The 16,323-nt window shown below is 42.3% G+C and overlaps 2 protein-coding genes across 3 annotated transcripts in view; both read right to left on the bottom strand.

Annotated features, from left to right (window-relative positions):
• Nucleotides 1-2,318: 2,318 nt before the first annotated feature.
• On the bottom strand, nt 2,319-3,443 carry GPR88 (G protein-coupled receptor 88). Its single transcript, XM_084848211.1, has one exon. It carries the CDS (start codon nt 3,441-3,443, stop codon nt 2,319-2,321), a length of 1,125 nt encoding a protein of 374 aa, XP_084704337.1.
• Nucleotides 3,444-10,342: 6,899 nt separating this feature from the next.
• CDC14A (cell division cycle 14A) overlaps nt 10,343-16,323 on the bottom strand; it is an 83,482-nt gene continuing 77,501 nt past the window's right edge. For both annotated transcript variants that reach the window (XM_084851747.1, XM_084851748.1), the window contains one exon: nt 10,343-13,486. In XM_084851747.1, coding sequence (XP_084707873.1) covers nt 13,457-13,486 — 30 coding nt within the window. In that variant the 3' untranslated portion in view covers nt 10,343-13,456. The remainder of the gene's footprint in view (nt 13,487-16,323) is intronic.

The raw sequence follows: 16,323 nt of genomic DNA, 5'->3' as shown, positions 1-16,323 counted from the left end.
ATGGGTGTTGGGCCTCTTTCAGCCTAAGAGCCAAATTCCATTGTGGAGAAGCTCTTGGGTGCTGCATTCCAGTGGAGGGTGGGACCAAAGGTAAGGGGTGGAGCCAAATAGACCAGCTTATTTTAGCTTCAAGTTCTTACTGCCAGTAACTAAGCTTTAGGAGAACTAAGCTTTCAACCTTTTAGAATGGAGGGGAAAATGGCACAAAAGCCAGGAAACCACCAAACAAAAAGGGGTGGGGCCAGGGGAAGGGGTGTGACCATCTGGGAAACCTGAGAGGGTGGATTGGGACCCTGGAGGCTGAGGTTCCCCACTCCTGCTCTAAGACATGAGGGAAAAGCACACTGTTCTAAATACATTATATGACACATATAATCCCTGTTGCCTCTGTCTGTCCTCTCTCCCTCCCGCTATACTGCCCCACTTTCCATTGAAATTTAAATTATAAACTCCTTGAAGCTGAGGACCTGTCTTTTTTGCTCACAGTACTCTGAAAAGAAGAGCCATGAATTTTGATGATGCTCTGTCAATACAATTACAAAATACAATTACAATTACAAATACAATTACAAAAACATAATGCTTCATGTGTCTGAGGCCTGAGCCCTGGCTCGCTCGCTCTGTGTGTGTGTGTGTGTGTGTGTGAGAGAGAGAGAGAGAGAGCACCCTCTTCCCTGATACCGGGGTCAACAGTGTCAGGGCAGATTTGCCCCCGCTCCACACTAATATTATACCCCAATGCAGCCCTTTAATTTCCTCCCATGTAAAAAAAATGGCCACCATTCGGTAAAATAATTGAAGGTAAAAGACTGAACTCAGAGACATCCTTGTGGTAGTGGTCCATTCACTTGTGACACTTGGCAGCTTGGCCTCCATTGGTGGAGACCCAATGAAGAGGCCCTACCTTCACACACATGCATCCTGTGACTCCAGAAACATCTATATTCTTATTATAGTTCATATTTTGTACCACATCCTTTCATTTAAAGCATTCAGGGTGAACATGGAGGCAATCTTATTTTATCCTGTGAGGTAAATTAGGCCCATGGTGACTAGTAATCAGTGGTGTAGCGAGCCGGGGATCACAGGGACATAGCACCCGCACTTTCTGATTAGCAGGGACCCTGGCATCACCTTCCATTTACAGTTTTTCCTCTGTAAAACATCCCTCTTCCCTTCGAGCTTAGCTGCAATGCATACAGTAGCTTGGGGGGCAGGGGGATGAATTTTCACAGCAACATTACATTGTTCCCTGTTGTAATGTAAAGTATTTGGGGGGTGGCTTGGTTTTGAATGGGCAATTAAGACCCAGTCGCTTTATACAAGACCAGCTCCTAGTAGAGACAAAAACTGCTAGAAATAGTTTGTTGAGATGGATTAACTCAGCAGGCTGCAATTTTGGCCTCTCCTTGGGAGCGTGGCTATGGGGGCTGTCATGATGAGCACCTGCTCTTCAGAATTGACCACTACACCACTGCTAGCCTTAATGACTAGACCAAGGTATGAGCTGCTTGGCTGAGCAGGGATTTGAAGGTACACAACACACTATCCAGTACAGCACGGCAGCCATCTTAACCTCCCTCTGTGCTCTCCCACTGGTTTCTCATAATGATGGGAATTTTGCTGAGAGTTAGGTTATTGTTGGCTTTGGTGGGCTGAATACATTTACAGTTCATATGCCAAGCAGAAAGATGCCATCAGCAGTCCTAATGTCCAAGATTTTCCACTGTCAAATGCTCAACATTCATATTTTTTGGAACAGAAACAGAAGAAAACATAGGATATAAGAACTTGTCTCATGTGGCTTTGGTAACAGCTTGCCAGGGACTCAGACAGAGGTGTGCTTTTTCCCCTTCGCCATGTGATCCTTTAAATCGAGATGCCAGAATGGTTGCTTGGACCTTATCCATGGCAAACATGTGCTCTATCAGTAAGCTAGGGCAACCCTTCTGTTACAAGTTGGTTCCTGTTGGCATTTTGTGAGCCAAGAAAGGAATGCAAAGTTTTCCAGACAAAAACAAAACCCAAACAGTTAAGACCCTGACAGGCAATTTGAGGTATATAAGATGCTTCCCTCAGCTTGACTACACCAAGTCACTGTAAAATTCCACAAAATATGAAAGCGATTTGATACAAATATATACATTCCACACACACACCCAACCCCCCCTGCTGACAAGTGTCTCTATAGAAGCATTAAAAAGCCTCTCCTTTGGGAGCAGAGGACTGTGCAGTTCAGTCAGCGAGTCATTTTTAGTTACAGACAAATGCCTCCCAGTGGCTGTTCATTCAAGTGTGGACAGGTTTCCACTGGTGGGTCATTGAAGTACTAAGCTCCCCATACTTTCGACTGTGGTGCCCAGCTGGGATGGCTCCTGAGAGGGAAGTGACACCGTGGGCAGGGCCGTGGTGGCCGCTGCTGCAGCCGCTGCTGAGGTGTCCCCTCCAGGTAGTACCAAGCGCACACAGCGCCGGAACTCCTCATTCTTCCAGGTATAGAGCAGTGGGTTGAAGGCAGAGAGAGAACAGAAGAGCAGCCAGCTGGCCAGCTGCAGCTCCCGTGGCATGGGCTGGAAGAAAAAGCCCAGCAGGCTTACCCACACCAGGGGCTGAGTGGCCAGGAGAAACGCAAGGCAGAGGAGCAACACAGAGATGCTGCTTAAGCGTCGCTGCACCCGACGTGGAGCTTGTGGAGCAGCGGGGAAGGGCAGCTGTTGCAGCAGGTGAAAGTTGAGGACGCTGACCCGCTTGACACTGCCTTGCACTCTCCTCACAATCCCCACGTAGCAGCGGAGCAGGAGAACTGTCTGGCTGAGAACAGCCAAGGCCACCAGCAGTGTAGTATAGTTAGAGCTCTTGCTGCTGGTGGCATTTCTAGGCTCCCACGGGTCAGGTTGCCATGTCCGCAGCCATGGCAGGACCAAGGCAAGGAGGAGGGCAAAGCCCCAGGACAAGCCAGTCATCCCGACTGTGTGCTTCCGCTGGTAAACAGCCTGGTATGTGATGGGCGGCTTGGTGATGAGGACGTACCGGTTGAGGGCCACCAAGAGGTGGGAAAGCAGCGAGGCGGTGAGTCCAAGACCTACAAGCCCGACCCGGAGCAAGCGGTAGCCTTCTGAATGAGCCGTGGGGGAACCAGAAGGTAGCAGCCCTTGCACCACTTCCTGTGGCATCCAAAGGCCACACACGCTCAGGTCAGCTATGCAACCATTCACAATGAAAGCGTTGCTGGTGGTGCGCAGCTTCCGGAAGGTGAAGACAAGATAAATGACTACGACATTGGATAAAGTCCCAGAGATGGCCAAGAGCAAGTAGAGGATAGAAAAAGAGATCCTGGTTCCTAGCGAGTCTTCTTCACAAAGCAGCAGTTGTAAGGATCTGGAACTCCAAGAGGAGGAGGAGGAGGAGGAGGAGGAGGAGGAGGAGGAAGAGCTGTTGGGCATTCTGTTGCACACAAATTAGGCTCTTCTGCACCTCCAGACAAACCTCCCCACTGCTCGGTTCTGGAGGTGGCTAAGCCAAGCCATGACGAAATTAAGAACCATCTACTAGACTATGCAAAGGCAGAGCAAAGGCAGCCAATTAGAAAAGTCCAAAACATGCAAGGTGTCCAAGAAAAGGCAGACAGCAATATCCAAACAGGTAGAGAAACTGGATTCCAGTGGAAACACACAAAAGCCATGCCAGATCCAGAGTCAGTCATTGACAAATGTCAAAGAAATGATGTAGGGGGATTCTTCATAAAGTAAAGTGAGGAGGATGCAAACATATTCTAAGCCAGCCACAAGATCCCAAAAGGTGAAGCTGGGTAGATCATCTGAAGGAGGGGTTTGGAAGGCAGGAAAGCAGGAAAAAAGATCCGAAGCATGCAGGAACCTTACACAGTCTCCACCATGGTAGGTATGAAGCTAGCTTGCCAGCCAGGAGAATGTGAGGCAGCAATGAGTGCCCTAAGCCAGGCAGGCAAGCAAGCAGACAAAAAGAAAAGAAGGTGTGAGTGTGTGTGTATGGGGGAGGAAATATAACGAGTCCCAGGACCCTGCAATGAACAGCCTCCAGGAGATTTGGATTAGCAGCTCATCTGAAGAGTTGGAGCAGCTTCCTTTGCTTTACAGTACGCATAGTGTGTATATATATCAGTCTGGGAAAATTCGGTGCTTCTAATCTTTATGAATTATTCAGCAGGTTTCAGGCTTGCGAGAGCAGGAGGGAAGGGAAAAAAGCCAAGCTTACACAGAAAAGCCAGCAATTACAGACTGATGTTTCTCCCCCAACCCAGAACTCCACCCACTGTGGTTCTCAGATCACCTTCCTTTTGACACAGTACCTTCTGTTCCCTTCATCTCCTGGACCTTTCCTGTAACCACTGAAATCCAGCCCCCAGTTTGGACAGAAACTCCTCTACTCACACACTTCATTGTTCCTGACTCCTTCTAGTCTGTGTTATTCTGAGGAAAGATTTTATGCTTCTATGGCTTACCAAAAATATTATCTAATTTTAGATCAAATCTTCCGTTGCAATATGCAAAAGCACTCTTGCTTAATACATGCTTGCTGCACCTTGGCAACAGAATTTTGATCATGCTACTGAGCTGACCATCTAATATATTTATGCATACTGTTTACAATAGGGTTCCCTCCACCTCCTCCAGAAAACATTAGTGTAAGTATTCCCAGGGTTTGAACTGGGGGAGGTACACACAAGTGTGATAAATACATAATTTTCCTAAGGAAAGGAGAAACGGAGAGACAGACACAGATTTAAGGTTGTTCATTCATTTTTTTATGAAACATTGAAAATGCCCAAAGTGGTGTACAAAAGATAAGTGCCCCAGTCCAAGAAGGCAGATCCGCATGCAGAAACTGCCTTCCATGCATGCATGTAGGTGATGTGGAAACACATCCCCCTTTGCAATGCTCATCCAGACCCCTTGAAAGTGGCTGGACATGTCTTGCGCATGGGGAAATGCATACCTGTGCAGAGCCACCAGTAGCAACTTGCAACTAGAACTAGGTAAGAACCAAAACAGAAAACCCATTTTCGCTATCTGATACCAATCAGGTGGCTGCAGTTTCTCCAGAATAGAAGTTGGCAACCTCAGCCAAGGTGGCAACTTCTGAGTTGGGGGTACATTCAGCTGTGAAGTTGGGGGAACTGATGATGGCGAAGCCAATGGTTTGTCATCTAATTTGATCCTATGGTTCTTCCTTTTGGTTTTCGGTCCCAGCCCTGTTGTCAATGGGCTCTTACTGTGGAACTTTGCTGGCTTGGCCCTATTGGTCCCGACCGTTAGTCTCAAGGCTTTGGGATCATGCTGGAGTGCCAAAGTCAAGGGCACAGTCAACTCTGGTACCATCTGCAGGGTACCAGGTACCAACTCTGGTACCATGCAGGGCTGATTCGTTCCCATGCAGGGTGGATTGTGCCATGGCTCCATCCATGGAGGGTGGAGCTGGGGTGAGTAGTAGGGAGTTCAGTGGTACTGACTTCATGCAAACAGACAAAGCAGTATGAAGCAGCTGGTTCTTGTCACAGAATCTGCAACCTGCAGGGCCTGTTCCCACAACAGGGTGTGAAGATGAGCCATTCTGTTATATCTGGCCTGTCTTGTAAAGGCCTGGCAGTGTGTGCAGGAGTCAACTTGATGTTCTTCCCCCAGACAAAGGAGGCATCTGTGGTAGCTCCCTGCCACAGTGGGTACACTTTTTTAAGGATGCCTTGGAGGCCATGCACCTTTGAAGGGGATGAGACAAAGTTGAGGATAACAAAAAGTAAAAATAAAGGAAAAGGAAGATTCAACAATGAGGATAACATTAAAAGAACTCTACCCAGTAGACCCAGGAGGGGATATCTGTAACTTTTTGAGAAAGAAGAATTGTGAAACATGGAGAACATTCCTAATGCTGCTATTGCTGTGGAGGATGAAAAGGAACTGAGTGGGAGGTGAGAGCCATGCCCCAGAGTATGCATAAAGGAGGTGGCTGGGACTCCTGGCTAAAGCTCTGCTCAGCTCTACTCAGCTCTACAGTATTCCAAATGACAGTTCTGTGCAGATGTACAACCCATATCCGTGAGTCACAGAGACCACAAAGAAGAAAGGCTAAAATGGGTTGGGTGATGATATCAGTCGGCATGGCCGTGCTGACATCATCTGGCCTGCAGAGGGCCTGGAGGGGGGCAATTTGGCCCCCGACCGAAATATGCTTCTGCACCCCTGAGTTAGAGTACCAGGATAACCAAATTGTGGAGGGAATTCTTGTGTTAAAACATTTTGAATACTTGGCTGGCCCATGATCTGAACGACCTCCATGACTAGGATGTACATAAAAATCTCTCCAAAAAGCAACTGCACAAACTTACTCTGCAGAGGAAAAGCAGCTTGTGCAGAAAGGACCAGCCTGCACATTTAAGATTTTTCCATGTTAATGAGTCAAGAAAAGAAACCAATTATTCTCTTCATTAAATATCTTCAATATATTGAAATAGTTAATTGGTATGGCAGTGGTTATGACAACGTCCACATGTTCTGTTAGTATATTGTAATATTACTCCATCAGTTTGTTCATACTAAAAAACCAAAACAAAACATTTTCTGCCCCCAGAACCTGTATTAATAATCCTGTACCTGAAGGATCTAGTTATGGCCATCCCCTAAAGAAGCTCTTGTTTTGTACCACCTCACAAATCCAAGGATTAGCTCTAGCATCCAAATTGGGTTCTGGGACTCAGTTGTGGTTAATACATAATGGATATAGACACAAAATAAAAAAACCATGCTGTCAACAGAGATAAATGTGATTAATGTGAAGCAGAGAAGATATATGCTTGTTGTAAACACACAGTGGAAACATACAAAGAGGACATGGTTGACAGGGTGTGTGCACATCCACCATGCATCTTTGCAATTCTTGCAAGCAACGTAAGGTGTGATGCAGAGATGGGTTGCTAAACTCACAGGGACCCACTGTGGACATGCACTGGGGAGCTATGCTTCCTTGGCACATTTCCAGATGCACATTTCCAGTTCATACTTTAGCACTTACCGCTGCAAACACTGATGTAATTACAGCATCCCAAGCATATACATGTTTGCCATGTAAAGAGTGCATCAGCCCTGAGCACATAAGCCATTTGAAAAACCCCCAAAAGCAGCTGCTCAAAGCAGTGAAATGGAATTTGTCATCCACCATGCCTTTTCATGTTGAAAGCTGCCTGCCACCCCCACACTGCACTGGAACAAGGGGAAGGGTTTGAATTCGCTGCTTTAAACAGCATCTCCTTCTCATTGCTCCTAGGGTCTGCTAGTTCGAAGGGCTCTCACCAGCTTGGTTTGTTCAACATTTTTAGAGCGCTGCCTTGGAAATAATGAACAACAATAACTACAAGCCCCTACAAAACACAACAGCACGTATGCTCCAAAGCATTATGCTCTGGTCTTACGTGCTGCCGTCATCCTCTGCTTCATCTTCATGTTCACAAGTGAACCCAGGTTGAAATACAAACTTTGATACAGCAAGTTTGTTTTAAAAAGGAAGAACGTTCCCTTCCTTCCAGAAGGGTAAAAAAACAGCAGTAGCCAACATACTTGGCAAGTGTGCCGCCAGTTTGAAAAATGAGATGCTGCTCCAGGTTGCGCTACACCTATACGAGCTGTCTACTTGTGCCTTGTGGGGGTTTTGCCCTCTAATCCAGGGAGCGGCACAGCACCAGATGCCGTAGCCAGGGCCACCATCTCTCCTTCAGTCTGCTTCTGATTGGTTATGCCACAACAAACTTGTGCTGTGTGCTGTTTATGACACCCATGCCACAAGTCAACCAACCAGGGTAAAATGCCTGAACTAAAAGTTTAAAAGCCCCGAATAGTCTTGGGTCAGTTTTTTCGGGAATCACATCCTCCTGTATGAACTTCTTTGAGAATGTGGCTCAGGTTCTGAGACCCTTCTTGTGGCCCACCATTCACATAAGTTCAAAGAGTAAGGGCCCCTTTGATCATGGTGCACAGATTGTGGAATGACCTATGTAGAGCTGCATTTCCCCCTTTGTTAGTATTCATTTAAAGGCAGCACTCATTTAAAGCAAGCAAAAATTTTTGTAGCAGCAGAACTGCAACTTTTTTGTACGTTAAGCCCTCAGGACTGGTTGTTTTATTGGTTTTGTCCTGTATTGTTTTAATTATCTACCCTTTTGCTGAACTGTAATTACTTTGTATTGTTATATTGTTTTCTATTGCATTGCCATTACTCGTCTTGTATGTTGGTTGTAGAGAAAGGTATGATACAAATGTTATTATAAACTGGGATGGGCAGTTTGTGGCCCTCCAGCATTTTGGCCTACAGCTCCCATCAGCCTTAGCCAGCATAGCCAATGGTGAGTAATCATGGGAGTTATCAGCCAAAACATTTGGTGGGCCATAAGTTACCCACCCCTGTTATAAACAAACGAACAGCTAAATTCTTCTTAGTTTCTGGAATTACTGTTTGACCAAGCAGAGAGAGATTGAAAACTGAGTTACTGGCTGACACCAAATTATGATAGCTATGTTGTAGTTTTGTTTTTAATTTGCGCTTCAGCAGTCACTGAACTCCAAGGAACATACAAAAGGAAACAAAGTATGCTGCAGATCAGTGGATGATACCTATTTTATTAATTCTATTTATTTAAAGTATTTATAATACCGCTCTTTAACAACACATTCCAGGGTGGTGTACAAAATTAATTAAAACTATTAAAATTGAGATAAAATCCACAATAAAACAGAAAATCTAACTCACCATGGTTCTCAAGAGATTATGCCTACTGCTAATCCAAGTTATAGACCAAAGACACTAGTAGGATCAGCATATACAGCATAGTCCAGGACAGCAACTGTTACAGTCAATCCTCACTTTAATTGTTCTCTCTCTCTCTCAGCACTCATCCACTTCTGGCTTAGCTCTATAGTTTCTAAGATGCTGGGGAGTGGGGAGCTGGCCCTTAAAAAGCAAATATGATTGTACTAGCATTAATCCAAACATCCACAAACAGGGTATGTGTATGCTGTGATTCTGCAGGAATGCAGATAATCTGCAGAATTCAGCTTCCTGAAACACTCCATTTCAAAAAGAGACAGACACACACACATTTGCATGTTTACTCAGGGATAGGTAGCACGAACAAGCATGTGCAGGATTGCAGCTTTGGTTGTTGTAGAATGCAGAAGTTGTCCACTGGAATTATATATGTACCACTGGTCCCCAACTTCCTATTCGTTTAGAAGGGCATGAAAAATTAAATGTTCGATGCAGCCAATAAAAAGTTAAATATGTACTCAAGTGTATCAGGGCAATGTTGGAAGTTTAGGAGGGAAGAAGCAAATTTTATAGATTTGTGGTATGTACATATTCTCTCATACACAGCGTATATAATGCAAGTGTGAAGGAAACAATTGGGTATTGAAACAATTGGGTAATGTCCCATAGACAGTAAATGTCTATGGGAGAATCACTATAACTATCCCTTTGTTGGAAAAGTGGCATCCTTATACTGTATTCTGGTGTAGGACTAAACTACATGAAAATGCCAGACATTTAATAGTATCAAACTTTTAAAAATGGAGAGGGGGAAATGGGAATAATTTAATTCCACTAGAAACTATAAAACAGATGCTTTAAGATATATACTATTCAAAGGATAATAAGCCCACCAAAATAGGAATATATACTTAAAATTTTGGTAGCTCTGTAATGTATACTTTATTGGAAAAATGAATTTGACATTCAAATATACATGAAAATCTTTTTGTTCTCCTTTAATCCCCACACCCTTCCAATTAATTAATTCCAGATCAGACACCCACTCTCATCCTCTGCTTGCATAAGGCTTTTTTATTCTCTACGAAGAAACACACTCAAGGTGCTCATGGGTATTCCCACTATGTGTGCAAAACATTTTCCAGCTCACAGAAGAGAACAGAGAAGGCATGTTCTTAGCACAGCAAGAATAAGAGGACTACTTAATACAAATGCACTTTGTTTTAGGAGATGTTGGCAGGGGGTGGGAAGAAAGAAATAAGATGTGCCTCAGCTGTAGTCTTGGAATGGGAAGGCTGAGAGAAGCCCTTGACAAAGCTCCCTAAGACAAGGCTGCCAGCCAGAACAGGAGGGGCCGCCAATCAAGAAAAAAGGATGTGCGCGCATGCGTGTAGGGGGGTGGGGGTGGCTACATGAGTTAATGAATCTACAATAACGGCCAATGAAAAGCAGGGTTCAAATCTGAAGGAAGAAGGGTATAGGTTCCCCAGGGTCACTGAAAAATATTCTCTAAAACAGAAATAGTTCATAATATCTGATTAAACCAAAGAAATGAAGTGCATAATTTTGACTTTTATTGTTTGTTAGCATTTATATTTCAACATTTCAAAAAAATAGTACATCTTTCTAGTAACTAAGCTAGTAACAAAATACATGTCAAATTGTATAGAGGTAGAATTACCTTAGAATTTGCTTATCACTCATTCACATACAGTACAATTTATCTACATATGATCAAAATTAATATTGTATTCAGTGATTAAAACAGCTGCAATCAAGAATTTTGCCATCATAATTAGGGCCATTTCCCCTCATAATATATATTTTTTAAAAACTCAACATTAGTTATCCATGCTTGATATGAAACCAGTAAGAAATCATAGCACACTCCCTGTTAAACAATGGCCTGGTTTAAACAATCATATATGAATGAGCCTTTTGCCTTTCACTCTTTCCTTTGCAGCGTGAGCAACCTAGGAAGCCTCTAATTAACCATAGTTTCCCATTCTGCCCGAACTGGGAAATTATGATCGCAAGCATTGGAACAAACCAGGATATTAAACAAACTTCAAACCATGTTGTAATATCCTGGCTTATTTTGAAACTGGTACCCAATTCAGGCAACATAGTAAATAATTGTTAGAGACTTCCAAGCTGCGAACAGAGGAGTGAAGGGGCTGCATGTCTGGGCAAAAGACTCATTCATACCTCACCTTATTAAACTGAGATATGATCCTCCAAGCATAGTCATTGAGTGCAGAGATATCTTCTTGTCATAATATAAAATAGTAAGTCAAATGAATACTACCATTTAGCTTTTACTGTTATTGCATTCTGAATGATACCAACTGTACTGCAGATACAGGAAGAATATAGGAGGTGCAGCTATTTCAGAAATATTTTTGAAGGGTTCTGGTGAAGAGCTACATCTCTTTCCTAGTAGCACTGTTTGAAATACTTTAGTGATTAAACTGAACTGAGAACCAAATGCCTCAAGGTGGCATTAGGCACTGGCAACAGCATTTGCAACCACAATAAGCAGAATAGCATGGTTGCATGTTTAAGGGTGCAATCTATGACTTCTGTCCTCGATGTTCATAAGCCTCTAAACTTGGAGGCTTATGAGCATCCAGTGCAAAGTGGGAGGAGCGGCAGAGGTGATCTTCCCGCTCTGCATTTTTGCTAGATGGGCTTTTTGGCCCATCTAGCTGGGGTGTTCTGGAGGGAGCAGGAAGGAGGTTGGGGAGGCCTCAGGATAGCCTGTATCCAGCCTCTCCAGTCTCTTCTTCTCCCTGCCCACTGGAATGCCCCCTTTACCCTCTCTCCAAGGTTGAGTTCCCAACCTCGGAGTGGCACCCGATGCAGTTATTTCTGTACCAGCTATGAACAGGGGGTGGAGAAGCATCGATTCTTGGATCTGAGATCAGAGCACTGTCTCTGACCTTGGATCTAGGAATCTGAAATATCCTATGGACTCCAAGACACTCTCTAGGGGCCATAGGCTTGCTCCCTAAGAAATATAGCAATAAAGGGACATATACAATGCACTGTATAATGAAAATGTGTGATTTCCTGCTAGGGATGGGCGAACATGTAGTGTTCAACTTTGTTGAGGTTCTCTGAAACAAAGCTCATTTGGCCTCGTCTGCATTCTCAAATGCGAGCGTGTTCTTTTTTTCCAATCAGGGAAAAATGTGCATTTTAAAAAGCACACAATTTTCCCCAATTGAAAAAATAAGCATTAAAAAAAATATGAATTTTTCCCTACCAAAAATGCGTATTTCACCCCATAGGCTAAAGTGTGAAAATGCAGATGGGGGTGGCGCTTCTGAAAATGTACAAACTGCATTTTTGGAAGTTTGGGAAATTGCAAAAATTTCCCAAGAACTGCTTTCCTGCTTGCATTCAGGGTCGTGAATGGGGCATGTCTGCATGATTTGTGAACAGGAACAAAATTCTTGTACATCCCTACTTCTTGCCTTCATGCCTAATTTTGTAACAAAATTAGGCAGTAACAAAAACCACTGCAACCTGGCAATGAAAGTCCCATCAAATCAAGATCAAAATACATGTGATTTTTACAAATTCAGTGAGTATATGAGGTTTTTATTGCTATGCATCAAAACTTTCCCCCTTATACATAGCATCCTGGCTTTATATTCTGATAAAGTAGAGGTTTTAAAAACAAGATATGCAAAAAGAAAAATGCAGGCTCTAAGAGTAGAATGTCCTTGTAAAAAAATTATTGGGCTAAAAATGTTAACAGGTTACAGACTTATTATTTAAAATGACTTTTCCTTTCCATGGAAAAAACACCAATTCAGGATGTTAGCATAGGCCTACTTCATAGGCATTCTATATACTTTTTTAAATGTCCATTTTAAACACCAGTATTTCAAAGCTAAAAACAGTGATATTAACTAGTTTTCCACTAGTAAAGTTATCTAAACTAAATCCACAATGATGGATGCATAAAATAAAACCAATAAGCAGCCCTATTCTTAATGGCCAGGATCAAGAGAGATGTGCAAGGTTGCTTCCAAATGTGCACAGAATTTTCAGCTCTCCCCTTCTAGCAGCAGCTTCTTGCACTCCACAAAAATTGAGGGGCACTCTGGAGTGACAGCTCATGTGGCAATGATGGGATGCCACCTACAAGCAACCCTTGCATCCCATGTGTGCGCAGAAGTGGTCTGCATGACATTCTCTGGATCCAGGTTAATGTTTGAATTGTAAAGCTAAATATATATTGAAAAATACACATTTTTGGTAAAAAAAGGTGAGGCCTAAATCAAAATATAGTCTACTTTTTACACATTTATATATAGATATATATACACACACAAAATATTTACTCAATACATATACATTATAACACTGTATCCAGAACCATAATTACAAATGTATTGCTAAAATCATTAGAAATGTCCTCAGAATTAAAATCCTGCATCTGTACACAAAGGTGTAATATTCAGAAATTGAACTTCAGTGCATTTGTAGTAGTCACTAAGTGAAGCCCCTGGTTAATTCAAAGACTTGGGTATCTTAAGTTCTAATCATGTATGAAGAGGTGTCTTCCCCGCAGGTTGTTTCCCTCAACACTGTTCCTTCCTTGAAGAACATTGATTTTTAGGAGCTGTCCAGCTTTCACCGAAGCAACAAGGCTTTAGTACTGAACATATTCAGACTGAAGGGACTGTGCAGGTGAGAAACAAAAACTAGTGTTAAAATTCAGTTCGAGACAAATTATATTTCAAGCAACATAAATAAGTCTTCTTTCAAGCAGAAGAGTTTGGCCCTATGAACAAAAACTGGCTAAAAAAAATCCAAGATACAGCATGGCCAGACAACACATTTAATTTGCTTACACTATGAGAAGTACAATATAAATGGGCATGTAAAGAAGTAACATCTAAATAACAGAGGCCCAATTTCAACCTCCAAAATTAAAACTGGAGACACGCTATGCTTTTGCATCCAAGGAAGTTTACATACTCAAAAGAGTCCACCCTGTATTTCTGTACAAGTCAGTGATCTGGTCTTTCCATCTTCCAATCAGGAGGCAAGCCCAGAGTTAGTGACATGTGCAGACACAGAGTAGGCATTCTCCTCTGAGGACTGGTAATTCTGCTGTGGTTTTGGTATCAGGCGTGATGAGATGATCCAGTCAAATCCACTGTAGATATGGCAGAAATTAACAGGGGAAGCTTACTAGGAAGGGTACTTAAACATCATGGGAGCTTTCAGTTAAGTTTTTTTTTCTTACTGCATACTAACAGTTCTCTCATAGTTCACTAGTCTGCCCTGCAAAAAGTTTGGGAATTACTGCAGTAAACTCTTCTTCTGTGTTATGAAAATTAAAGATAAATGTTAAATGGTGACATTTGTCTTTAATTAGGGTAGCCTTCCTGCAAACTGAGGTGGGGGTAGGGTAGGGTGGGGTTGGTAGCTGACAACTGTTCAAAAAGACCAAGTCTGACTGTTCCATAATTCTTCACATTTTGACTGTCATACTAATTAAGAATTCTAGCTATCTTTTACATTAAGTACTTTGAAACAAAGGACACAGTCATAATCACCTCTACAATTTACCTCAGTAAAGAAAATGGAAAGATGAAATTGCACTTATTGTAGTTTAATTGCATTCATTTAGCTTCAACAATGAAAAGCACTCTTCAGTTTTTGATTCCATTCAGAAAGTGAGTGAACTAGAGCTAATCCCCACAAAATGAATTAAACAGCAGCACATTTTAGAACACATTGAAACATTTTAGATATAGATTTGAGAGGGGTAAGAGTAGAAACAAGTACAAATGAGTATGTACAGTTACTGTAAGTAGCAAAGATGGACAGGGAAAAATTTAGTAGAGTTAAATGCATGCCATGAAAACCCTTGCTAATATTTGTACAAACAGTGTCCCTACAGCTGTGTCCCTTTGAACTTAAAATTCTTTCTCTGAACAGAGAAAATGGATTTAAAATTACAACTTTTAACGTCCTGCTAGTTCTTGCAACCAGTACTGCAACAATGAAATCTAACTTAAGATCTAATCTTCACTACTGCTTGTTGTTAGGTCTCAATCCTAGAACGATTTACGTGGCAGTAAGTTCCAATGAAGTCAGTGGGACTTACCTCCAGGTAAAGAAGACACCATTCTGCTGACATGCCAGCTATGATAGAGCACACTGATAGACCTCATTCAATTGCAGGAGTGACCTAACTAATACAGCAGACATGGAGAAAGTTGTGTGCAAGTCTATCCTGGGTTATAATGGTACAAAGCATAATACTGTAAAGACTCAACAGTGAAAACCTTAAGTTAAAAATAGTTGCATCCTGCTGTTTACTACTTCTCCAATTGGTGTATTTTGACTCCTACTTCTAGCACTGCTGCTTGTTCATAATGAGGCAGAATAGTCACAGCCATTAGTTGAATGAGACGGCTAGACTAAATTTTAAAACCTTACAAAATAGAATAAACACTCTGTTTATCTGGCTGGTTTACATATGCAAGTCCTGCTTATTTTCCCTGTTTGTTCAAGTATGTGAGTATACAGCTGTGTAGCAAATCATGTATGTCTACTTGTGCCACACTGACCAGTAGCAATCACAGCAGCTGTGACAAAACTGCCTCAGTAATTGTGGAACTGGCTGTTGGCAGCATGCATGCTGTCTAGTCCACTCTTGCTGTTTTTCACATGACTATATACCCCCGTGAAGACAATGTGCAGGTTGCATGTGTGAACCAGTACATCCCTTACTTATTATCTACATTTTGCAGTTATCTGACTTCACCGTTTCCTAGTCCTGCTCCTGGGCTTCTGCTTTTTCTGGAGATCTGCTAGACATTACTACACTTTCATTTTCATTTTTAATATAAAATATTATTGACCACTCGTGAGCAATTATAGAAGATAACCTGAATTACAATCTGAGCACCATCTCATAGGCACCATCAGTGGTGTACATCTCAACATTAGAACTACTCTCCCCAGTTTGACAAAAGAAAAAAACAGTAATATACCAAATGTGTAAATAAATATATAAATGTATGAATACAGCACAAGCCAGGAACACTTTGAAGGCTAAACATCTATTATGCTGCATCAGTAATTGCCAGAGATGGGGGATACTTTTTTCCATTTATGGAACACAAAATGGCCATCTTGCCTTCCTTCTCGCTTTCATAGTTATTATTAAAAAAAAAAAAAAGGCCCTTCTACTGCAATATACTTTTGAGTTTTTACAGATTCCTTCCTAAGGAATAGCTAAGCTAGTTTTTACAAGGATGAAGGGAGTGAAAGAGGATGCAGACTGCATGAAGACTCAATTTTGGTCATGCATTTCTTTTAATCTACACTCTCCACCCCCATCCCCTGCCACTCAATCAGCTTTGGCATTTCCAAGTCTAGGTGAAATCAATCAGAGATATAGCAATGAACAAGGCATTTATTGAAGACACTTGGCATTTATGGCTAAGATCAATGCTTTGATATAATTTGTTTTCAGTTTTCTTGCCAACATGCAGGCCC

This window comes from Heloderma suspectum, chromosome 4 (genome assembly GCF_057233095.1).
Source record: "Heloderma suspectum isolate Gila_16-S chromosome 4, 16-S_ref, whole genome shotgun sequence".
Lineage (NCBI taxonomy): Eukaryota > Metazoa > Chordata > Lepidosauria > Squamata > Helodermatidae > Heloderma > Heloderma suspectum.
This window is presented reverse-complemented; position numbering and strand designations above follow the sequence as displayed.

What these genes read in the sequence shown, in the direction of transcription:
- GPR88 (XM_084848211.1), bottom strand. Translation starts at nt 3,443, where the DNA reads ATGCCCAACAGCTCTTCCTCCTCCTCCTCCTCCTCCTCCTCCTCCTCC.